The following is a 27,084-nucleotide window of genomic DNA, read 5'->3' as shown; positions in this document are numbered from 1 at the left end:
CAAATTACATAATAGATTTTTATTTGTAGGGAATTATAGTAAAGCGTATGTTTTGTTGTATTTTTAGATTAGATCTTTCCTGGATTAAGACCTCTTTATAAAGTTCACAGTAACATTTTAGTTCTGTAGTAAACTTCAGTTTAATACAAAGCTTTGCATTTTTTTTTTCTTTAAAAGGCCTGTTTTAGGATTTCTTTACATTTGGTAATTTAGGGGTTAGCATTGTTTGCTTTTTTTTTTTAATTTTATTTACATCAGTGCAGTAACTGGTGAATTTTCCCAATGGTTGGCAACTTACTATTTACTTTACTCAAAAGGCATATTAATTTCAAAGCACAGCGAATACCATGGGAACCTGTGATCTCCATGGTTCCTTTGTAGCCCCACGGAATTAATTTTCTGGTGTTTCTTTCTGCCTAATTAACTTACAGAGAAAATTATATTGAAGAATAACATTCTCTGATTTCTCAGGTGAGTGATTCTCTAGTGCAAATAATAGAACTCTAATGTGACTAAACTTTATCACACGAAAATGTTACATATTCTTTTTTAAGTGCTGTTCAGTTACCTTTAGAATATGTTTAAAAGTATTATGTTATTTTACCAGTAAACAAATTTAGAAAATCTTGAATCAAAATAACTGAACTGTTACAGCACATAGACCTATTAAGGGTACAAAAACACAATTGGTAACTTTGTTCTTGATTGATACAAAGACTTTAAAAACATGAATGGGTTTAAAGAAAGAGTGTCTGTTACGCTGGCCGTCGCCAACCCTTCTCCGCCCCCAAACAGATTGAACGGTTGACATGCGGCTTAGGGGACACGGCAGCCACCATCGTAGACTTAGATCGGCACATGCGCATTACAGGTCCTGCGCAACCCATCTGAAATGTACATAAACCAGCGGGTTTAAGTACATCTCTAAATCGGGCCCAAAGTGTCCAACCTGTATATCCACAAGCACTTCAACTGTAACAATGTGTCTGAACGATCTCCTCTATTAGAATTTGGGGGGGGGGCATGGTCTATGATTTTATAATGTAGGGACACCAAAATATGGTGTGCCATGCTGTAATGTCTTGCGACCGGCTGAATGCTATGGCCTTTTTCTATAGTACTTCTGATAACGCTTTTATGGAGAGCCATCCATCCGTTCCTTTAAGTTCTATCAGTTTTTGCAACAGTGTATTGACTACGTCCACGTAGACAAATTATTCGATATATAACGAATTTCGTATTGCATGTTAGTGTCTCGTTTGAAATTTTTTGCCCATATGTGGATGGCTAAAAGTGTTTTCCACTTACCTTTAAACCTGCACCTAAGGCAGTTGGGACATTGGAAGCAACCAAAGTTTTATTTGTCTCAAGAAATGACTGGCAGAGTATCTTGTCACTTCTGTTTTAACAAGTACAGTATGGGCGGAATTGTTTCCAGCCCCCTTCGCGCCCGACGGAGCTATTCAATTGTTGCTCCTGTCGGGCACGATCAGCTGCCAGCGCTCCATTTCAGATCGCAGCCCCAGGGGGGTGCGAGCTGAAATGGGCGAAAAGTGACCTGTTTGGGCGCCCAAACGGCACTTTTCGCGATCGCGCCCAGCACTTTGGTCGGAAGTAGCCGATTTATGCGGCTAAACCCGGCCACTTTGGTCGCGATCAGTGCGAAAAGCAGGAACAATTGAATAGCAGCCCGCGATCTCCCATCACTTTAGATGGTAGAACAGGACCGGGAAAACAATTTTCGGCCCCTAGTTTTACAGGGCATTATACTCAATGAGTTAAAAGCTGTGAGTTCAGGATCACGAGTTCTAATGGGTCAAGATCTCTTAACTCTGCTTTTTATCACATTACTTGTACTATTGGTTCATCCATGCATATGAGTTTTACTTTGTTTTGTGCATTTTGGGGATAAAAGCTTAGATCTTGGTAAATTTAGATGTTTGTTCTGTAGAGCATGTCATTTATGACGTGCATAACCCCTTTGTGAAATATTAATGACCATGTTGTCAAGCAGATTTTTGGCCTCTAAATCATTACAGGTAATCCGCTTTACCCGCAATAATTGTGAGAAGGGGAGGCCTTATTTCAAACATCTTAGGGGTATATTTACTAAAGTGCGGGTTTACAGAAGTGGAGATGCTGCTCATAGAAACCAGTCAGATTCTAGCTATTATCTTCTAAAAAGTAAAAAAAAGGAGAGGAAGAAATCCGCACAAAAAATTTGTATATAAGAGTCATGTATTGTTTAACCAACATAAACCTACTATACGTCCTACTAGACCCCAATACCGAGTTAGAAAATCACTCAAATTGGTGGTGCTTCCTAGAGCCAAGAGATTATGTATAATGGGAGAAAGAGAAGGCTCTTATTCTGGGGCACTCGTGTGTAATATTGCATAGATTAAAATATAACTTTTATTAAAGTTTCTCTAGAAAATAATTTAAAAAGGATACAAAATTTCTTATGTATCCTTAGAGCAACATATGGTATGATTCCTATCTATATGAGCGTAACATCCAGTGTGTATATTTACTCTAATTCTTTTAAAGCAATAACATTATGAGGCTTAGTACATACATACATACATACATTTATGATTAAATTCTACATATGGCTCAACTGTACAAGTGCATGTTCGTATCTGGTAATCTGAAGCTGTTTAGTAGTGTATAGATGAACTATTATTTAGCCATAGCACAGTGTCTGAATATTAGACTATTTTTCTGCTCAAAACCGGACAGGAAATGTCTTAATTGCGACGTTCCCCATTACTTTCACATGGGTGATGGTGTAGGGCAGTGGTTCTCAAACTCAGTCCTCAGTTCACTTACTTCAGGGCTCAACCCTGCAACTTTCCACACCGGACCTCAGTCACGTTTTGGGGCTCAACCCCAGCACCTCCTCATACCGGATCTCCTTTGCACCGTGGGGCTCAACTCCATACCGGATTTCAGTCACGTCCTGTGGCTCAACCCCACACCGCTCCATACCGGATTTTCAGTTACGTCTTGGGGCTCAACCCCGCACCACTTCATACCGGATCTTTGTCACGTCTTTGGGCTCAGCCCCATACCAGATCTTCGTCACCTCACGGAGTTCAACTCCGCACCTCTTAGTTGGTATGATATGAACTTTGTGCTATATGAACTTTAGTTCTTGCGTGGCTATCCTGACACCTGCTTGTTGTGATAATCTGAACTTTGCTTTATGGAGACTTTATGCTTAAGTATCTAGAACTTTTCAGCACAGTCTTGTCTTTGAATAAATCTTGTTTACTTTTAACATTGCGTGCCGGTACTATTTCATGAGAAGGTCATTCCTTAAACCCCCTCAGTTTGTACCACCTGTTAAGCCTGTTTCTCCTCAGGAGTCTCACGAGTCTGTAGCCGTGACAGTTTGCACAGACCATAAAATGAACTTGGATCTGGAATAGGCTTCTAGGGTACAGATGCTTCAGGGTTTGACCACTCGTCTTGAAATACAGGAAAATACTCAAACTCAAGTTTTGCGATGTTTACAGGATCTTTCTACTCTTTTGGATAAACTCCAAATTCCTGATACAAATACATCTGTGGTTACCCCTTTGGCTTCCGCCTCCCATCTGCGACTTCCAACTCCAACTCATTTCGATGGTAATCCCAAAGCCTGCAGAGGATTTCTAAATCAATGTGAAATCCAAGGTGGCTTATATTATTTCATTGTTGTCTGGTACTGCTCTTGAATGGGTCTCCCCATTGTGGGAGAGGAATGATGCCTTATTGTCTGATTATAAAGCCTTTATTTGCGCCTTTAAAAGGATTTTTGATGAACCCAGAAGATCGGTGGCTGCATCTGTGGATATCCTGCGGGTTAAACAAGGGATGTCTCCAGTTGGTCAGTATGTGGTACGCTTTCAGACTATAGCTGCAGAACTTAAGCGGAATAATGAGGAATTAAGAGCTGCGTATTGGAATGGTCTTTCTGAGAGACTAAAAGATGAATTGGTAACTCGGGATCTTCCTGAGAAACTTGATGAGTTGATTTCTCTAACTATTAAAATTGACTTGCGGATGCATTAACGAGTGGTGCAAAGAGGTCGTAGTGATCACTCTAAGACTGCTCTTCCACAGGTTCGCTCATCTCATGTTATAACTGGTGAACCTATGCAAATTAATAAGTCCAGGTTATCTGAGGTAGAGAAACAATGTAGAAGACGTTCTGATTTGTGTTTGTACTGTGCATCTCCTGAGCACTTTCTGATTAAATGTACAGTAAGGCCGGGAAACGGTCACCCCTAGTTGATGGAGGTGAAGTCAAACTAGGGGTGCTCGCTAAAATTCCCTCCAAACAAGATTGTTTAATACCTGTTATTATCGGGGATGTCTGTTCGGCGTGTCAAGTGTTTTCTGCTTTAATAGATTCTGGAGCAGCTGGTAATTTTATTTCGTCATCTTTAGTTCAACAATTGCAGATTCCTGTTACCAAGCTGCCTCGTCCTCTATCCATCTCTGCAGTGAATGGGACTAAGATTACTAATGGAAGTGTTACACATCAAACTAAGTTGTTAAAGTTGAGGATTGGAGTTCTTCATGAGGAAACCTTAGAGTTTTTGATTGGACTGGTTCTCAAATTCTTTCCTGGGGTTCAAAATGTAAATTGAATTGTTTGACTCCTGTTGTCCGACTAGCTGAAGTTAAAATTGATATTCCACCTTCTCTTCCACAGCCCTATCACGAGTTTGCGGATGTTTTTTCTGAGCAGGCTGCAGATGTACTCCCGCCACATCGTCCCTGGGATTGTCCTGTAGAATTGATTCCGGGTAAAACACCACCCAGAGGCCGAGTATATCCTCTCTCCGTTCCGGAGACTCAAGCCATGACGGAATATGTCCAAAAGAATCTACATAAGGGGTTTATTAGGCCCTCTTCATCTCTCCTGCTGGAGCAGGGTTCTTTTTTGTAAAAAGAAAGGATGGAGGACTCCGTCCTTGTATTGACTTTCGAGGTCTAAATGAGATTACGGTAAAGAACAAATATCCTTTACCCCTTATCACCAAGCTTTTTGATAGGGTCAAGGGATCACGACTGTTTACCAAGCTTGACTTAAGGGGGGCCTATAATTTGATCAGGATAAAAGAAGGTGATGAGTGGAAAACTGCGTTTAATACGCGAGATGGTCATTATAAAAACCTTGTTATGCCTTTCGCCTTCTGTAATGCCCCTGCAGTTTTCCAGGAGTTTGTGAATGAGATTTTCCGAGATATACTTTACCAGTTTGTTATTGTTTATCTTGATGACATTTTTATTTTTTCCAGGAGTCTCTCTGACCATCGCATTCATGTCAAGGAAGTGCTAAGTCGTCTCCGGGCCAATAAACTTTATGGTAAGATCTCCAAATGTGTTTTTGAGGTCCAGGTCATACCCTTTTTGGGGTATATTATCTCTGGTACCAAACTTCAGATGGACCCTGAGAAACTTAAGGCCATGCAAGACTAGGTTTTGCCCACTTCCTTAAAGTCTATTCAGAGATTCTTAGGTTTTGCTAACTATTATAGGAGGTTTATTAGAGCATTTTCTACAATTGTGGCCCCAATTACAGTCATGACTAAAAAAGGGGCTAATCCTGCAGTGTGGTCCCCAGAGGTTCTTGCTGCCTTTCAGACTCTTAAAGATGCATTTTCAGCGCTTCCAATTTTGGTTCAGCCAGATGTTGACAAACCATTTATCTTGGAGGTGGATGCATCGGCTTATGGAGTAGGAGCTATATTGTCCCAACTGGCTGCTGATGGGAAAACAGTAACCTGTGGGTTTTTTTCATGAAAATTTTCTAGTGCAGGGAGTAATTATTCCATTGGGGAGCAGGAGCTTTTAGCCATTAAATTGGCTTTAGAAGAATGGAGATATTTGCTGGAAGATGCAATACATCCACTCGCCATTTTTATGGATCATAAAAATCTGTTATACTTAAAATCAGCACATTTTTAAACCCACAACAAGCTCGTTTGGCACTTTTTTTTCTCGTTTTGATTTTGTTTTGAAAACCGCCCTGGCTCGCTGAATAAGAAGGCTGATGCGCTTTCTCACTCAATGTTGGAGGAGAAAGAACAAATTGAAGATCAAAGGTATCCTATAATAAATCCTCTGGCCTTTTCTTCAACTTCCATTTCTCCAGATCCACCTCCCGGGAGGACATTGGTGGCGCCTGAGTTACGAGGTAAACTTCTCTCTTGGGCTCATAATTCACGGTTCTCAGGTCACCCAGGGGTCCATAAAACTTTTCTTCAACGGTCATATTGGTGGCCTTCTATGAAAAAAAAATATTCAAGAGTTTATGCGTTCTTGCTCAAAGTGTGTACAACATAAATCTCCTCGTCATGCTCCAGTGGGTCCTCTCCATCCATTACCCAGTCCCACTCAACCCTGGACCCATCTCTCTATGGATTTTATTACTGACCTCCCTGAGTCCAAGGGATGTACAGTTATCTGGGTAGTGGTGGATCGGTTTACCAAAATGACCCATTTTTGTCCTTTAGCACGAAAGTTGGCACAAATCTTTATCAAAGAAATATTCCGTCTTCACGGACTTCCCTCTGAAATAGTTTCTGACCGAGGTGTTCAGTTTGTCGCTCGTTTTTGGAGGGCTCTATGTTCATAGTTACAAATGAAACTTCAATTTTCTTCTGCATATCATCCTCAGTCAAATGGACAAACCAAAAGGGTGAACCAGGATTTGGAGACTTTCTTGAGGATTTACCTTTCTTCATCTCAAGATGACTGGATAGATCTTCTACCCTGGGCGGAGTTTGCTCATAATTTTCATTATTCTTCTGCTACAGGTATAAGTCCATTCTATGCCAACTACGGTCTGCACCCTTGGATTCCTGTACTTCGATTAGTTCATGCTGTGGATGTTCCAGCAGCCAAAGCTACTCTCCAGCACTTTTCTGAAATTTGGAAACAGGTACATAAATCACTTAAAAAGGCGTCTCATAGATACAAAATTATTGCTGACAGAAGCCGTTCAGCCGTTCCTAAATATTCTGTTGGTGATCGTGTCTGGTTATCTACTAGAAATTTGCAACATAAAGTACCTACCATGAAGTTTGCTCCTCGGTACATTGGACCTTTCCGTATCGAGAAAATTATCAATCCAGTGGCATGTAAGTTACAGTTACCACCTACCATGCGTATGCCTAATTCCTTTCATGTTTCTCTGCTTAGACCATTGATCCTTAATCGATTTAATGACAGCTTGCCTAAAATACCTCCTGTATCAACTGCTCGAGGAGTGGAATTTGAAATTGATAAGATTCTGGATTCACGTAAGCATCAAAATCTATTGCAATATCTGGTAGACTGGAAAGGTTATGGACCAGAGGAGAGGTCATGGATAAAAGCTTCTAATGTCCATGCTGATATATAATTTTCATTCTAAATTTCCTCTTAAGCCTGGTGGGTGTTCGGAGACCACCCCAAAAGGGGGCGGGGGTACTGTCAGAACCCGAACTGTATCCCTGTTTAAAGATCAACTACACTTGCCAAGGTTCTGTTGTGGTCGCTAGAGGCTGCTGGCAGGCTCCGCTGTACTTCTAGCCTAGCTTTGCTGCCGTTTCATGGTCTCTTCACGTTTACCTTCAACTAACAGTTGTCAACTGCATCATAAAAGTTTCTTCACTCCGGACCTCTACCTCATCTCAGGGCTCAACACTGCACCTCTTCACACCGGACCTCAGTCATGTCTTGGGGCTCAACCCCATACCGAATCTTCACTGCACTTCAGGGCTCAAACCTGCACCTTTCCACACTGGACCTCCATCATGTTTTGGGGCTCAACCCCAGCACCTCCTCATACCGGATCTCCTTTGCACCTTGGGGCTCAACTCCATACCGGATTTCAGTCACGTTCCGGGGCTCAACCCCGCACTGCTCCATACCGGATTTTCAGTTACGTCTCGGGGCTAACCCCCCACACCACTTCATACTGGATCTTTGTCACGTCTTGGGGCTCAGCCCCATACCGGATCTTCGTCACCTCATGGAGTTCAACTCTGCACCTGTTAGTTGGTATGATATGAACTTTGTGCTATATGAACTTTAGTTCTTGCGTGGCTATCCTGACACCTGCTTGTTGTGATAATCTGAACTTTGCTTTATGGAGACTTTATGCTTAAGTATCTAGAACTTTTCAGCACAGTCTTGTCTTTGAATAAATCTTGTTTACTTTTAACATTGCGTGCCGGTGCTATTTCATGAGAAGGTCATTCCTTAAACCCCCTCAGTTTGTACCTTCTGTTAAGCCTGTTTCTCCTCAGGAGTCTCATGAGTCTGTAGCCGTGACACCCAACACAGTCAATATCCATACCATAAACAGAAAAACATACAGGCATAATTTCACATTCCTCCAAAACAAAACATGGCAATACCAAAACAAAATGGGGCAACAGCGAGAAGGGAGGGTGGAGCGGTGCAATAGGAGGAAATGGGCGACACAGGCGAAGGTAAAACCATCTAATAAACCCTCGGGGATCTTTTATTGGTTTCTGTCATTTCTTTGTTTCATCTTTTGTTTCATTTGATTTATTTTATGTTTTTTTTTCATTTTCTTTCTTTTTTTTAATTTTTATTTCCCTCGCGGTAAAAAATTTGTTCAGCCAAATCCCTTCACAGCCCCACAATGGTGACGAGTAAAAATCTGGGTCAACCCCACAGGGAGTGCATGCCTAGCTGCTAATATTAGGACAAATGTAACGCTTGTAAGCGGAAGATTTCCAACGGCCAAGTGACTGTATACTGCTGACTGACATGCTTTCCTCTGCAGCACAAGTGGCCACTCCTATCCTAAAGGAATGAGTCCCATAAGAGGACGCATCCAAATTTAAAGCCAGCAAACACTGTTTAAAGACAGCTGAAAATTAAAATTTTGTAAGGGGAGAGGAATTTGGATGCGCTAGCCAATGGGAACAGTTTAACGAGTGTAAACTGGCAAACTTAACTGCTAACAATATCGGGCACACTCCGGACACAGGCTGTGCTCTGAGGGTAATCCACTGCCCCCGACCAAGCTGATCGGTCTTTGAGCCGTGGATCTTGCATAAAAGGGAGTCGGCCTTAAGGACCACGTTCTCAGCAAGCATGCCTGAATCCAACGAGCCCATAATGAGTAATGATGGCCCATAAGGGTCATGTCCAATCCCCCACATAGAAGCCCCCATAAGCAGCGTCTTATGTAGTATCAGGCATATGCTGCTTCAGCTGCCTTTCTGATTGTTTCAGCTACTGATGCATGGATCACCTCAAAGAGGTGAGTAAACAGTGAAAGTAACATTGTACTGGATGTTCTGTAAATGTAATTTTACACAGATTTATTTAAAGAAAAATTTATAAATTATCTTTTTTTATTGTTTAAGAAAACCAAGTAACCCTCCATAGCTTCACCTATATTAAAATAAAAATTAAAAAACCAGCAAAAAAAAGAAAAAGTATAAATGTGTAGACATTATTGATGAGGGGTGTCCCTTGTATACACCTTATAATTAACACATTCAATATGAGCAATAATAAAATAAAGACTCGGAGGCATAGATTTGGCAGAATAAAATGTGTTAGCTATTTATTTAAGACATGTTAGGAATATTCAAATACGTTTACTAAATTATGGTGGCAAAGAAAGGACGACCATAATCAGCCCACTCCAAAAATGCACAACCCAGCTAACATCAGTAACTAGCAACAATAGGTATCCACTCAACCCTCTAACATGCTTACCCACCCAGTAAGGTGATGACACAGCCCCCATCAGAGTGGTCTGACGAACAAAGAAGTCAATGAAGATGACCCATCCAAAACCATAACATTAATTCAACTAACTGTGACTTACCGTTCTTTCCCACCAAAGCGAAGGTCTGACTACAGAACCATCGCACCACCACCACACTACCCCTAAAGAACAGAAGCAATAACCTGAAACAGATCCTCCGCAAAAAGCAAGTCTCTCCTCAGACAGATGGATTTCATTGGACCTATACAAATAATTATAGCGGAACCTCCATTGGCCAATACAAATTTTGCAAATGCTGCATTCTCCTTCTTTTTGGCTTTGTCAATTGCCTTGTAATCAAGGCCACCACACCAAATAGGCCTCGGCAAAAAAATGACCAAACTATTGTACAAGCGGGCCAAGCCGATGAAATAGTAGCCATATCATTCACTATGGAGCACCTCAATTCCAAACCTGTCATCTTTCCCACCTAGATCTAACGGCAAGACCTCAGGAACACACAATTGCTAGGCTAAATTTAAAAGCCTAGACCGCAAGGCCCGCCACATCATACGTCTCACACCAATCCACCGAACACACTCCAACCACAGAAAAGCAGGAGCACCATCGGAAGCCATGAACCTAGCAGCCCAAAACACAAATGAAAGACCAACAATCCACACTCTAAGGGAGTAAAACTTAACACCTATAAGGAGGGAGAAAGAAAAGAAATTGATGTTAATATGAATTTAACTTGTAATGAAATGGATGACCTGCCAAAAGAAAAAAAATATTTTATTTAAAACCAAGTACCCGAATCAAAACAAGCTCCAGTGCCAATTTGTAGCAACATAAAGACACACAAGGATAAACTAGGAACCAAGGTGGGGGGGAGGGAGGGATAAGAGGCTATTTAAACCATGGTAACACAAGTAATAACTCGGCAAGAGGTAAAACCAAAACCTGTTGAGGGACTGTCATATTGAGATTAAAATATATCCAATCAACCGAATTAGGTTCGTCAGTTCAGGCAAAAAAAGGCGAAATCCCTCAAGACCCACGCTGCCAACAGTGGCAAGTAGCTAATCCCCGAGTAGGGTAGACAAGGGAAAGACAAAACACTAGACACAATGATCAACGGATAGTTTGACTTATTAAAGGTAAAACATTTGCCTTTACTAGGAGTCTTGGGAGTGGAGCCCCCGGAGTTGTTCTGGCTGGGCCTTTTTCAGGGCATCACCACTTAATTCACATAGATACTTTTTCATCACCTTTCTATTTGTTTGTTTATTATTTATGTCATTTTAATTCTTCCTTATTTTATTAACACTTATTGATTATCTTTACACATCTATACTTTACACTTCACTATCACCTTTTTCCCCTTTTTGTGTGATGCCCTGGGAATGGTCCTTGGCCGGAGTTTTTTGGGGTACCCTGCTCCTCCGATGTGAACCCCTTAATGTTAGGGACGCCAGTATAGAGGAGCCTTGACGTTGGCCTGGCGCTTATTCATATATTTGCAAATGTATGTAACTAATACCTCTGAATTTCAATTATCATGTAGGATTCAAGTATTTTTGTTGATATTGCTGCAGTGTGCTGGAGGGAATCTCCCTTTTTTTCTGGGGTTCATTACACGCCAGGCACGAGACATGGTGCAAGGCAAGGGGGAACAATAAGAAAAGAGATAGGGGATGGGGAACAGCAAAAAAATAGGAGGACAGGGAAGGCAGGAGGAGACAAATCTGAGAGATTAAAGATTACGTTTAAAATGAAGAAATAGCAAAACAGGGAAAGAAGGAAAAAAGCAGAAATCTGAGAGACCAGAGACTCAACTTGATAAAAACCTAAATCACAGTATATGATCACCAGAGCAAAATGCCAGCACTTATCCTCCACAGAAGACAGGAATAAAGAGGCTTAGTATCAGCCCACAAAGCCTTACATAGCACATATATAAACCCCCTAACTATCATAGGACAAACCAATCACATGGTGTCCCACAAGGCTGTCCCCAAACTCAGAGTTTAACCCAATCCACTCTCATTCAATTGCTCCATTTCTGAACAAAGTCACCCCATTAGACTTTTAGTGTTTATATTGGGTCTCCTTCTTCTGGTTGGTGTCCCTCAGATAAGGTGTGAGAAAACATCCAAGTTGTAGCATCGTCTGCGGTACATGGGGCAAACGTTGTTAATCTGCAGCCACTGTGTCAGGCAAGAAATGTGGAATGTATGCTGGCAGGATGATACGGCCATTTCCATTCCAGCTTTAATCTCAGAGATGCAAATGGCGCAGATCTCTACTTCATCTCCTCCAACAATGCATCTGCTGTATGTGGGGAGACGGGGCAGAATGAGCCTCAGGATGGTGTCTAGAATAGGGGTGTTCTGTATTCTGCGCAACCTGTTGATATTGGCTGGCAGTTGGCTGGTTCCCAGCTCTCCAGAGGATGCTCCATTTCTCACTCTTCTTGCTGATCTTCTTCCAGCGAATGGTCTGAGGCATCATGACCTCAGCCATGTCCCAGCCATGCTCTGGTTTGCTCCATCTGAAAGAGCATTTCATATATTGTAGATATAGCAATTAGCCATATGTAACATGCAAAGATCAAATATTGTTTGTTTACAATGAGTTATAGTAATAATATGATTTTTATATACTGTATATTATCTTAAGATACAAAGGGCCTCATTTATCAATGAGTTTTATCATTCACATCGAGTAATAAAACTCATTGCGTATGATAAATGGTGCTCCAGCCAATCAGCTCCCAACTGTCATTTTTCAAACAGATGACAGTTAATGAGCTGATTGGCTGAAGCACCATTATCATACGCAACGAGTTTTATCACTCATTGTGAATGATAAAACTCATTGATAAATGTGGCCCTTAAAAATCAAAAAAGAGCTGCAATAGTATAAGTGTATGGATGCAGGCCCCAAATGTTTAGCGGTTCCTGATCAGTAACTGACTAACAGCATGGAAGGTGCCACCCAGTAACACAGGCATGGGTGTAACTACCGTGGGTGCAAGCGGTACAGCTGCTATGGGGCCCAGAGCTGAGGGGAGCCCATCTTCCTTGTCAAAGTTACATGTGTTATATACATTTTTCACCATTGGGTTGTACATAGGGACCCTTACAAACTTTTGCTATGGGGCGTTCAAATTCCTAGTTCCTGAACACAGGGACACTATCCGAAGACCACTATCATAATTCCTTCCGCTTCAAAGAACAACTGCTAAAGAATGAGAAACTGGTGTAAGATTTAATTTCCTGAACATTTTTCTTACCTTCACTTCCAATAAGCTGAGCTAACTCCCGTCGGCTCATTGTAGCTGCTGATAAAGTGCCAAGTAAGATTAAAGGTACAGTAGGTGCACAAACGAACAATACACAACAAACAGAAAGAAAAAGCACAGATGTGATTGTGCGCTGATCTCCAGTAAGTGGTGAGGGGCTGGTAGCGTACACTAGTCTGCAGCTCTCTCCTGTGAGGGCCTGTCTTATGCGTCAGCAACTGCTTCTGCTCAAGAGTGCCACTGATACTGCCATGCGCTGGGGATTTATACCCGGCCATACAGTTGCCACCTGACCATGGCCAATGTTGGTTACATGTAAATGTGGCTTGCGGGTGGCAGTTGGTGATGGCTGTGCTTCAAATCAGCTCTCTGCCCTATAGCCCACATCATCATCTTCCCACTGATATCACACAGACACACGAGGGAAATCAGTGGGAGATGACATCTTAGTGCTGAGGGGTAATTACACCAACCAGGGTGGTTTACGGCCTTTAATGAAACCATCTCAGTTCTACTGCTGGACCCAGTGAGCTCAGCTGTCATGGCTGCTGCTATCTCTGCTCCTCGTTTGGTGATCTCTGTGGCCTCAAGTGGTACAGAAAACGTTGTATCACCATGAACAGAGTTAGTTCAATATACATGTTAGTAGAATACTGCTTTATGTAGCACTCATTTCTATCTATCTATATATCTATCTAACTATACACACAAATTCGGTCAGTGCTCCTCATGTCAGCATATAAAAGATACAAATACAGGTGCCCTCTAACCAGGTCTTACAGGAGATATGTACAAATACCATAAATCAGACAGCGGCACTCACTGCAAAAGAAGACAAGTCAGGCAGCAGGGCACTACCAACGTCTCACTGTCAGGAGAACATTTTTGTCAGGGCATAGAGTGCTGCCGTCAGCTTTATGATATGTATATATAAAATACAGCACATAGTTTAGTGTGTATGACCCTTGAAGGTCCTCTGTTTAGATTACAGTCTGGCAAATGGCAGACTGTCATCTAAACAGAGGACCTTTAAGGCTCATACACACTAAACTATGTGCTGTATGAATGATATTTTTGAAAGATTTCTCTTGAACTTGCTGTAGTGCAGGACAAACGATATTGGGTGTACACACTGTAAGATATCTTTCAGTGAAGTCCTGCCACATCTCTGAACAGGCAATTCATGACGATATCGTCAGATTGGCCTGCATGTACGGATGACAAAAGACATCGTTAACGACCCGCAGGAGCTCGCATCATTAGTCGTTCACTGCATACACACTCAATGTTATGAATGATATATCGTTGAACAATATTGTTATCGTCCATATTTGTTCATAAGAATCGTCTAGTGTGTAAGACCCATATCCAGAGATTCAGATCTCCCATTTGTATAGGAGGAGATCAATATATATACATGCAACTATTATAGATGGCTATGTATATACTTGTCTTCTCATGCAAGGCATAGTAAACAGCATATAGTACTGTATTACTAGATAATACTACTCATTGGGGTAAATTTACTTAGAATCATGTTTGGGTGAGATTGAACTCTAATAGGTTCCCAGAAACACGCGTGGGTTTTCCAAGACCAAACTCGCAAATTTACCAAGAAGTGAGTTTTGCAAAATCGTGTTTTTCGATGGTGAATGCAAACGTCTTCTATGTGTGAGTTTTAGGCAAAAGACGCATGAGAATGGATGTGTTTATAAAACACGCGTGAGAATGGATGTGTTTAGAAAACACATGTGAGAAGAATGGATGTGATTATATAAAACACACAGGAGAATGGTTGTGTTTAGAAAACACACAGGAGAATGGTTGTGTTTCGAAAATGAATGAATGCATCATCCTAGAAACATGTTCTGATTGAAGCAGTCACATTATGTACACACTACCTAAGCATATAAAACCAGCAAAAACAGCCCAACCTCTGAGGGTTTTGTTGGTTGGAGGTTTCAGAGGTGAGGAGTTTATTTAGTGGTGTAGGAGAGTTTTTGGCTACTGGAATAGATTGCTGGTTGGTATGTGGAAATTGTTTTTTGCTTATTTATTGTCTTGTCATATATCTGTGTCTCATTTTTCTGTCTTTCTTGATTGTGGTTTTTTCTTTTGTCCTGTCAATGTGTTTTGTGTGTGTGGCATGTGTGAGGGTAGTAGGAGAGGAGGTTCGTATTAGTTTGTCTTTTTTTTCTGTGTTTTTTGCATTTGTGTAGGGAGGGGGAAAGGAATATGTCCAGTGCAGAGAAGAGGCAGGGAGAGAGGCCGGGATGTACTAAACGGAAAATGCGGTAAAAACACAATTTTCGGGGCTTTACCGCATTTTCCGTATGTACCATCTCCTGGCTGCTGGCTCTCCGATGCGGAGGGTAACGCCAGCTTTTGCATGCGCAGGGGAGGACAAGAGCAGACGGGTGCTGTCTAACTAGACGGCACTTGTGGGGAGACTGCGGCCGTGCCCTCAGGCCACAGAAACCCGAGCAAGAGCCCTGCTTGCCCGCCCCTAGAACCACCACTGGTTACAATAGTCAAGGTGGGATGTCAATCACAGAATGGGCGAGTTTTAATTGCATCATGGGTAAAGCAAAGGCCATATTCTAGTAGCAATTTTAAGGTGGATGCAACAGAACTGGGAGAGAGACTGGATATTGGGAACATTTGTTGAAATAAGTTTGAGCTACTCATCATAAAACGGTCTGTCACCACCTAAAAAACCTGGTTCATCTCCAAAAAACAAGTAGCAATCTTTCTAGTTCATTAAGTACCTACTGTAGCAATGCAAAATGAAGGAACCTAACCTACATCCACAGAGTAAGGTCCAGATCAGCATATGTCCAACTGCCGAATCCTGTCAGCAGCAAAAGTTACCACCAGAATACTCTGAGCCAGTAGCGGATTTTACCTAGGGGATGCAGGCTGCAGCTCCCCCCTGTAAAATTCACCACTTCTTTATGAGTCCTCAGTCTCCAACCCCAATTAACAGCGGCGCTTCCTACCATCCTCCTGTGGCTGCTATAATAAAAGCAGAAGTGACTTCCCATTGGAAGGGCTTTCTGCTAATCACACTTCAGACAGGCAGTCCCAGGGGAAGGAGTTCTCACTCCCGGGGACTGCCAGCCCAGACTGCTATTAGCAGATAGAGAGCTTCCAATGGGAAGCCTCTGATGCTTTATTTTATAGCAGCCCTATTAAGCTTCTAAGGACTGCAGCTGTTGTTACTGCACATGTGCAATGCTTGTGTGTTTTTTTCCCCTTTGGATAGGGACTGGGCCGCAGCCGAGATGAAGAGGTGCTACAGCCACAGGAGGCAGGTAAGAACCACCTTTTTTTTAGCAATATTTGTTTATATAAAGTCACAATAACACAGAAATCTAAGGATGACCGTACAGAAAAGGAGAAATAGCATGTACTCTGCTTCTACAAACGGATGTAGTAGAGGGGTTAAGCTAAGGCTACTTACCTTTGGGAGTCGGGATTCTGACCACCGGCACCCGTGCCGCCTAGATCCCATACCCAACCCTCTACAAATATGTCCACCTTCATGTATCGCCTAATGCAATGCCAGGGAAGTTATTCAAATGTTGGCATTGATATGTTTATTATTTTGCATTATTAAAAGGCTTATTTAAAATTTTGCTGTTGTTTTGGGAATTAGGTTTATTCCCTCAGCATTGGCAAACTCTGGGAAATGAATCAAACTCCTTTGTACCCTCTCAGTGGGTGAGGACATGCCAACAAAGAAACTATTTATACCTAAGCAAACAATATTCATTTTTCAACACAGATAGCAGGTAGAGGACATGCACTGTGAGCATGTTACAAAACAACAATCCTTCACTGAGGAAATCTGATCATCACCATGTCAGTAATTTGCCATTTTATTCAGAAACATGTTACACTCTGACATGAATATACCAAACATTTTAATTGGAGACAAATACAAACTATTTTTTTTTCATCTGAAGCTACTATAATATATACAACTACTATAAATTTTCATGGAGTGAAAACTGACTTGTGTCTTCACAGTTGCTGGAATTGTTATTTAAATAATTCTAAATCTTAAATTTTAATAAGCGATAAAGCCACAACTATTTTTGAGAGTAAACTTCTAGATACTGTATATTACATCCCAAACCATATTTATTGTTAGTTTACCTATCTGTCTTTTAGCACATGATTCAGGCTTTTTTATACAGAATGTCCATAATTTTCTGTCTTTATTGGGATCACCGCAGTGCAAAATAAGACTGTTTGGTTATGTGTTACAGAGGCAGTGTCACTGAAACAATATAAGGGGTCTGGGAGATTTGTAACCTATCTTCTAGGCAGAAATGAAATTAAAAATAATGGAAATTAAATACTGCAAATTCTACCTTAGTCCAAGTAACATTTTATTTGTATTTAAATAATAATAATAATAATAATAATATTAATAATAATTATAGTGCATTATCCACTTTTAAACTTAGAAAACACTTTACTATTCTTAGATTATTTCTTCATAGGAAACAAGTTAGCAAATATTTGATTCATATGTTTATAAAGAACTAATAGTATGTCATAAACATGTAAAATGTCTAAAATGATTCTTAAAATATATAATAATAAAGCACTGAAACCGCATAAAACATTATGTATGCCTCCAGCTCTCTGTTGCATGTTACATGTAATATATCCTAACTTAGGCCCTCATTCAGAGCCACTCGCTAGCGGCAGTACGCTCGTTCCGAGCGATGTTCGCACATCTGCGCATGCGTACGGTTTTTAGTACGCATACGCGAACCAGTCAGTGCGGCCGAAAATCGTTGGTACGCAATATAGCGAGGGCCTGCTATTTTGAGTGACAGAATGAGGCGTATGTGGGTGGTAACAGGGGAAGGTGCTTGAAAACGGGGAGTGGAGATCCGAACGCAGGCGTGCTTAAAGGTCAAAACGGGCGTTTTAAGGGAGTGCATAATTAATACAGCAGCGTCATTGACCACGTCACTTGTTTTTTTTTAACTCAGAACTGCTCGCAAAATAGCGGTTGAAAACACCAACCACAAGAATAGCGAGCAGTTCATACGCTGTACGATGTACTCGATTAATCTAATAAATAGCGGACATGACGTATGGTGCGTGCGGCCAGGGGGCGTTTTTATCAAATAAACGAGCGTATGTTTTGCTCGCTCGTTCAGACTTAGAGGTGGGAACAGACTGCAATTTGCGAACGGATCATTTGAATAGCCACCCCTTGTTTTTGAACGAACGACCACAAATAGCGAACGGCTCTGAATCAGGCCCTTAGTCCATTAATCATTTATTTGGAATTATTGTGTACTATCCACTGTGTAAGACATTATGTAAGTGGACAGCTCACACTTTAAATGTTATTTAATGCATATGTCATAATTCTACCAATTAATATAGAATGTTCTACTGAATAACATTTGGGGTATTTAAAATGTTTTTGTTTTATTGGCAATATTGTCATTGCTATTTAGAATTTAAAATAAAGCATATGTACATAAGTGTACCACATGCAGTACATGCACTCTGAGGGGTCTATTCAGCATTGATTTTTTTACAGAAAAAATACGGAAACTATGATTTCCGTATTTTTTATGTAACTCTTCTATTCAGCAATAGGTTAATGGGGAAGATAACGCAATTATCTTCTCCGTTGATTCCCATCTCGCTGAATACCGCACTGTAGGGATCAGCCATTGATCTCTACAGTGCTTTAACACTTTTTGCTATTCAGCAAAGCAAAAAGTGTTAAAACACTCGATAAATATTTCCTTTATATAGGAAAATACTTAAATATCCCGAAAACTGCAGGGACAGAGGGAAAGTTTCCCATAAGTCCCTGCAGCATCTTGTAAGCCCACCCAGTCTCCATGCCTGCTTCCCGGTGATCGGCAGCAGGTAAGTCACTCTAGAGCATTTTAAACCTCCTGAAATGTATTGATATGTGCATACAGGCTTTATACTAAGCTGTATACTTGTATATTTATGTGCTATTATACTTAACATTTATATATAAATGTTAAATATAAAAGCATATAAATATACATGTATACAGGCTAGTATAAAGCCTGTATACACATATCAATCAGTTTCTGGAGGCTGGAGCTGTACTTACCCCTCCGCGGTCACCGGGAAGGCAGGACGGAGACTGTTCCCGAGCGCATGACTGAGAATGCACAGAGGAACAAACAGAAGGGATTGTTTTCGGAATTCCGAAAACAATCCCTTCTGTGACATCGCAGGGACAGCATGTTACCGCAACCGCTGTCCCTGCTCAAAATATTGCTGCATAGCTTACATATTTTATCATAATTGATAAAATATTGTGAAGATGTTGCCCAATAATATTCTGGGCAACATTGTCACTGTTGCTGAATAGACCCCTGAGAGATCATATAATACATGACATATTACAAGATACAATTGTGTTGTTGTAAATATATTAATTACATTTGACAATACCAGTGTTTGAGAGAAGATAAGTAAACTCACTATAATAGTAGGAGCGAAAATTGATAGTTTAATAACCAAAATATAATCATCTTCTCTTGTAGTAAAAAGTATTAGATTGCAAAAACTATCATTTAATTGTCTTAAAAATGACACCTTGACAATGATGCAGACAAATGAAACCGCTCATACAGAATTTATTCTATTGGGTTTTTCTGCCTTAAATGAGTCAGGATTTTATATTTTCCTTCTTTTATTTACTGTTTATATTGTCACTATCACAGCCAATGTCTTAATTATTATCCTCATTAAAAGTGAGAGACGTCTTCACAAGCCCATGTACTTCTTCATTGGTGGACTCTCGTTCCTAGAGATCTGGTATCCTTCTGTCACTGTTCCCAGACTGCTCCGAGCTCTTCTGACAAAGGAAATATATATTTCGACTGTTGGTTGTATGATTCAGTTTTATTTCCACTTTTCATTGGGTGCTATAGGGAATTTTTTCCTAGCTATTATGGCCTATGATCGCTATGTAGCAGTCTGTAACCCTCTTAGATATTTACTTATCATGAGCCCTGAAGTATGCCTTAAACTGCTATTGGTATCCTGGATGTTTGGTTTTATTTTAGTTTTTATCCCTACTCTACAGATGTCTAGCCTTACATTTTGTGCTCTAGAGATTGATCACTATTACTGTGACTTTGCTCCACTGATGAAGTTGTCCTGCTCTGACACAACGAGCATCGAGAAGCAGTTTTTTGCTGAAGCTTGTGTTGTAATATTTGGCTGTTTTCTGATTATTATTGTATCTTATATTTGTATTATAAGAACCACAGTTAAGTTTCCCTCCTCGGTGGGTAGACACAAGACATTTTCTACATGTGCATCTCACCTGATTGTTGTTCTTCTTTTTTATGGTACCTTAATTTTCATGTTTATAAGGCCATCAGCAAGTGACTTCTTACCCTTAAATAAAATACTCTCTGTTATTCCATCGATAGTGACACCTCTTCTGAATCCCATTATATACACTCTACGAAACCAAGAGGTAAAAGAAGCCATGAAAAGTGTAGCTCGAAGGATAAGTAGTTAGAGATTGAGAGGCCCATTTATGGTTAACATTTGACTACAAAACTTATATTTAATAAAACATATGGCTAGCAAGTGACTGTAAATTTACCATAAAACAGTAACATAAATAATTGTAAAAAATAATGTAAAGCAGAAAATATAAAACTATAAGTAGCTGTTAAAGCTTTCTACTAATACATTGTATTATGCAATCTCCCATACATCCTGCTTGTTTTTGAAACATTTCTATTTGGTGTCTAAATTGGGAACATTTCATTAAAACGAGGTTGGACTGAGAACCTTTCACCCCATATTCGCCCTTTCTTTTTTTACTCTGACACTACTTAAACAGGTATAAAAAAAATATCCTCTTTCATGATACGTAGCTTGGATTTATATCAATAAAAAAAATAATAGAAGTCTCCATTTTTCTTGATATTTTCACATATGGGGGAATCCAAACTTTATTCCTAGTCTGGAAAATATTCACTTCTTGGGATGAAGCAAAATAGGTATTCTAGCAATAAAAGTAGTGTTTGATCCAGGTCATGTAATTTGTACTTTCAAACAATTAAGAAATAAAGCTGATTTTTCTAATAGCCATTTTTTATGTACCTTAAAATTTGCAATTTTCTATCTCACTCTTCTCTATGATAATGTCATGAAAAATCTCTGATTACTGCATTACATTAGATCTGCTATATTGCATTACTTTACCTGATTAATACATACATGTAAAATGGAACACTGGGGTCATAATAGCATTATTTTTATGAACATTTGATCAAATATGCACAAGTTGTGCCTATAATACTATTGAGAATGTGGTTATATGTGTGTTGTGTTTTTTAAGTATTTTATCTTTGTAATATAGTCAATATCAATATTTTATTTTAATACACAGGTGTCAATGCTTTATGTGTGTTTCTTTTTCTGATTGCATGTTTTGGATCACAGTGTGGATAATTATTGATTCTGGCAATTTTTTGTCAGACCAAACATCAGGCACTTTATTTGTATAACATTTTTAAAATCAATACTATCCTATGTTGTATTTTTTGTTTTTGTGGAGGTTTAATGCCAGTTTAAAGAAGTGATGAAGTCTTGATTGTAGACTGGGACTTTATAGACAAATACCCAAACTCCATAATAGACAGATAAGCGCATACTTATTTTATTCTTGTTTATTTAATGCCTACCATTGGTCTTCTCAATAACTAATATTTTTCTATAATTTGAGCATGAAGATCTGTATGAATTTTGGGCATAGATCAAGGAATGGACTGTTCCTAATAGACCTATGTTGATATAATGGATATGTGCAATTGCTCTCCTAGAAAAATATCTGGAGAAACATTTAATACCATAAGCTAAATTGTGTGTTAAACTCTTGGGCTAATATCACCAAACTAATTTTCATTATCACTTAAGCACTATTAGGTGCTTCATTTTCTAAATTGCGTGTGTGCATATAAATAAGCAACAGCATTGAAAAAGCTAGAGGGGTTCCGAGACAAGAACTACTGAAATATAAAACAAAGGGAAAGAGATTTGATGAAGAATCCTTGTTTGTTTCATTTGTCACTAAATATAACAGCAGAGAGAGAGACATTAAGAGTGTACTCAAGAGACACTGGGGGGTGTTATCTTTAGACCCAGTTTTAGGAGGAGTTGTTTCGAATGAACCCCAAATTATTTTTAGAAAGGCGAACTCTCTTAAGCAAATGCTAAGGCCAAGTTTGCTCCGTCCCATTAAAGAGGAAAAAGGTTGGATGGATGGGGTTAAAGGCTTTTTTCCTTGTTCTCATTGTAAAGTCTGTAAGCAAGGAGAGAACTATATTTTGCAATTCTGATGGTTCTGAGACTCAGAAAATTACTAGCTTAATGAATTGCTGCACCACATTTGTAATTTATATGATCAAATGTGGGTGCGGCATAAAATACATAGGAAAGACTAAGCGTCAACTAAAACTTAGAGTCTTGGAACATATAAGAAATGTGATCAATAAGGTTGTGAATCATAGTGTCCCCAGGCACTTTGCTATATGCCAGAAATCATCTTTGACGAATTTTAAGTTTAAAGGTATAGAACATGTCACACCAGATGTACGAAAGGGTGACATATTGAAGAAACTGGCAAGAAGAGAAACCTGGTGGATACATAAATTAAAAACGATGACCCCTTGCGGCTTACATGAAACTTGCGATATTGTTCCATATTTAGCAGATTGAAGGGCTTGTAGGTTATTTCCCTTTTCTCATTTATGTTTTTTTCCTTCCTTTCTCTAGTTGAAGGGGTCTGTACTGTTGACTCAACAGTTGTTGGATGGAGACATCCCTGTTGGGTCGTTAGTATGGTATGGGACCTTTTTGACAATGTATATTTATGATGAGATATTTTGAAATAATTTATAAAATATATTATTTCAATTCCTGTAAGATGAATGAAATATTGTATTGCTACCCAGTATGTGATTACTGTATTTTTATGCTATACATATTAATGTATTATAATATGTTCTATAAACATATTTACACTAAACATAGTGAGTTTGCGGTTCTGCGAATGTTTGGATACTTTTATATAGACATAAAGGATGGTGCGCTTAGTTAGGTAATGGTCTTAAAATAAATATAGTATTGTTATATTTTAACCTATTTTTTCTGTGCGTGACCCTTTTTTATGGGTAATCCAATTTATGGAATCGATACGAGCTGAGTGTCACCTGGTGGATGTAGTTTATAATAGTACCAGTCCGGACTTTAACAAAATGGAGGTTATATTAGTGTATGGAGATCCACAACAAAATGGCGTCCTTAGATTGAGGACACTTTTGTTTTTCCAAACATTCTATGAGTGTCTCCCTATGTTTAGTTTGTTCAAACTTGAAGTAGTGATTAGTCTAATGGAATCAGATGACCAGATATGCTGGTATATAAACACAGAGAGATTGATTGATGGCCACACCCCACTGAGGAAGTCCGATTGGATGAAACACGTTTGGGCGTGGCTTGACTAGGACGTGATTGCTGTGATGTCACGGGTTCAGAGAGGAACGCGGAATAACATCAAAGATGCCGGTGTGGTGATGCGACTGGGTTTCACCCGCTTCCTCATGCTTGATTTGTGGTATTGCAATGTGTCATACATTGCCTTTGTAAGTGTTTTTAATCCTTTTAATAAAGTTAATTACTTTTATACACTTCACTATTGTGCGCCTCCTTTCATCTTTGTTCATACAGGGCAATACCCTATGGGAGAAGAGTTTATCAGGAGTGCTGCACCACTGATATATATGGACATTTTCTGGACTGTTTAAAAGACAGTGATTGCGCAAATTTGGTTAGCATGTCTGTTTTGTATATATATATATATATATATATATATATAAACAATTATGGTGAGCATCGCTCACCATAAGTTCTTCCACAATTTGCAAAGTCTTGCTCACTGTCACAAAAATGACAGCGAGATTACACTCCTCAATTACGAGTGGCAGCTTCAAGTGTCCCCAAGAAAGGACTGTTGCTCCATAAGTCCAAATGTAAAGATTGTTCAGCAATTGTGAGACATCAGCGCCATCTAGTATATAAAGTCCAAAACCACCTGGGTTTTGTTCCAATTTAAGTTTCTTTCACTTAAGGCTCCATAATTTTTTTTTCACAGTCAAGGAAATAAATATAAAAATAAAGTGCATTAGTTGTGTATCATTTTTCAAAAAAACTATTTTTACATGCAAAAACCACCACCTCTGTAGTTGCAAATTCAATATTCATTTTATATAAGAATTTTAGTGTCCCTCATACACAATATAGATTATATCAGTGCGAAAACACAGCAAATAAAGTGCAAAGTGTTTGTGCAAAAAATCAAAAAAATCACAGCAAATAATAAAGTGCACAGTGCTTTGTGCAAACACATATAACTCCAAACCATGTAACCATAACCACAAGTAATAAAGTGCAAGTGCTTGTACCAGCTGACTAATTTGGCAATATCCTGACGTCCACACTGTCAGTGACTGCACTCGTGTCCTGTCTACAGGATGATAAGGAACTATGTTTCCCGTTAGTGTGCAGCATTTCTACCCGGAGCGCAATGGCACTTGGGAGCGATAAAAAGCATCCCAGTAAAGCCATTGTGTCTGACATAAAAAACACTACTACAGTGCTAATATATATAGCAAACCGAGTGTTATGTCCTTAGTAGTGGACATATTTCCGAATGAAACTATAAAAATAGTGGCAGCCATTATGTTTGCTAACCATTACACCGTCTGTGCTGCCCGATGTATACAATCTAAAGCCGCTATGTCTTATCACTAAAAATCTTAAGTTCTACAGCAATGTGTCTCAGATAAGCTTGTTTTAAACTGCTGTAGGAGCAATATGGTAATGCTAATTATATTGAACATGCTTATATCATATAATATATAAGATACAAAACAGCAGGATTTTTTCCTTAGAAAGCGGCCATTTTTCTGGAGATACCAAGGTAAATAGTAGCAGCCATTTTCTCTATGATAACTTTCTGTCTATACATTAAATTAAAATAGGTATATATTGGGCTCTGGTGACATCTAGTTACAATAACAAACAATTTACATATATGATAAATAAACACACTTAAAATGATACATAAAAAGACACTCTTACTGATGAACAATCTTACTAAAAGACTCTACCAGTGCAATGAATATTAACAATTAACATTTTTCATATTATAAAATTGTGGCAATCTCATAGTTCTCATTCATACCATTGGGTACCAGAGTGTTTATTTGAAATATCCAAAACATTTCACTTCTTGATCATTTATTTTCTAAATCGCCTCCTTTATTACCCAATGTTACATGTTATATTGTACTGAATTTTAAATTATTCAAATCTGCATTATGATATAGAAGAAAATGTCTGGGCACTGCATGAAAATCATGTTTATTTTTGATACTCCTAAAGTGTTCTTGGATATGAATTTTCAGTGGCCATTTGGTCTTGCCCACATATTTTTGCCCACACCCACATTCTAAAAGATATATTACATTATTAGTATTACAATTAAATCTTTGTAAATTTTTGATCTGAGTTAGAAAAAGTGCAAGGTGTGGAATGTGCAAATCTACAAATATTGCAATGCCTGCATTTATAAAATCCTTTTATTTTTAGTACCCCAGATCTCCTCATTTCTTCTAATCATAGAAGGTAACATGCTAGGAGCTAAAATATGTTTTACGTTTTGTGCCCTTCTAAAAACTATTTTGGTTTATCCGGCAAAATCCTTGTGAGTATTGGATCATTCTTTAAAAGTTCCCAATGTATTTGGAAAACTCTTTTTATCTTTCTATCTTGATCATTAAAATCTGTAATAAATAATACTTGATCTGTGTCTTGTTTGCTCTTAATTTTATATTCAAATAACTTTTTTTCTCAGTTTTTTGAGTTTTCACCATGGCTTCCTTTATAAGTTTTTCAGGATAACCCCTATCTAGAAATCTTTCACTATATATACTTAATTGTTCCTTGTATACATGTTCCTTATCACAATTACATTTTATCCTACAGAATTGTGAAAATGGTATGTTGTTCTTCCACTGTTTAGCATGGACACTTTTATAGTGCACATAGCTATTTGTATTAACTTTGTTTTATATAATTTGAGGTATTGATATTACTACTCTGTGAGGACAGTTCTAGGTCTAAAAACTCAATTGAGTCCTTCTTTAAGTTGGAAGTAAAGATCAAATTATACTCATTTTGACCAATGTAATACATAAAATCCATAAAGAGCTCTGGTGTACCTTCCCAGATTATTAGAACATCATCGATTTATCTCTTATATAAAATATGTTATTCCTATGTGGGTTATGTTCATAGATATATTTCTGCTCCAAGCTCCCCATATGGAGACAGGTGAAGCTGGTAGTGAAAACAGTGCCCATGGCTGTTCCACAAACCTGTAAGTAAAGACTCTCTAAAAATTTAAAATAATTATGTTTAAGAATAAATTTGATAAAGTCACAAATTAAATTTCTATGTTCTTCACTTAATGTGAGATCCAAATTTAAAATTCCCTGCAAGATACAAAATCTACTTTTCATGTACAATTGAAGTGTATAATGATTGCACATCAAAAGTGGCCCATAAATAACTCTTTCCAAGTCAACCCCTTTAAAATTTGTAAAATCGCGGTTGTATCCTTAATATATGAACTAAGATTTTTTTTTTATATATATTTACTTAAAAACACATCCACATATTTAGAAATATTTGCTGTGAGGGAGTCAATACCCAGTATAATCAGCCTCCCCGGTGGGTTCGTAATTTGATTGTGGATCTTAGGTAGAAAATAAAAAATTGGGATGACTAGATTGGTTTTATTTAAAACATCATATTCATCTTTATTAATAATCTTTTCCTTAAGGCCATTATTTAAAAAAGGTTGAATTTTTCTAAGAATTCTTTAGTAGGGTCTTTAGATAGCAATTTTCATAATCAGTGCGGTTCA

The 27,084-nt window shown here is 38.9% G+C and overlaps 1 protein-coding gene across 1 annotated transcript; it reads left to right on the top strand.

Annotated features, from left to right (window-relative positions):
- Positions 1-19,671: 19,671 nt before the first annotated feature.
- On the top strand, positions 19,672-20,637 carry LOC148538619 (olfactory receptor 6F1-like). The gene has a single exon (XM_088452717.1). It carries the CDS (start codon positions 19,672-19,674, stop codon positions 20,599-20,601), a length of 930 nt encoding a protein of 309 aa, XP_088308843.1. The 3' UTR covers positions 20,602-20,637.
- The last annotated feature ends 6,447 nt before the right edge of the window (positions 20,638-27,084 follow it).

The sequence above is a fragment of the Taudactylus pleione genome, unplaced genomic scaffold, assembly GCF_031769625.1.
Source record: "Taudactylus pleione unplaced genomic scaffold, aTauple2 ptg000039l, whole genome shotgun sequence".
Classification (NCBI taxonomy): domain Eukaryota; kingdom Metazoa; phylum Chordata; class Amphibia; order Anura; family Myobatrachidae; genus Taudactylus; species Taudactylus pleione.
The sequence above is the reverse complement of the archived record's forward strand: the minus strand, read 5'-3'. Positions and strand labels throughout refer to the sequence as shown.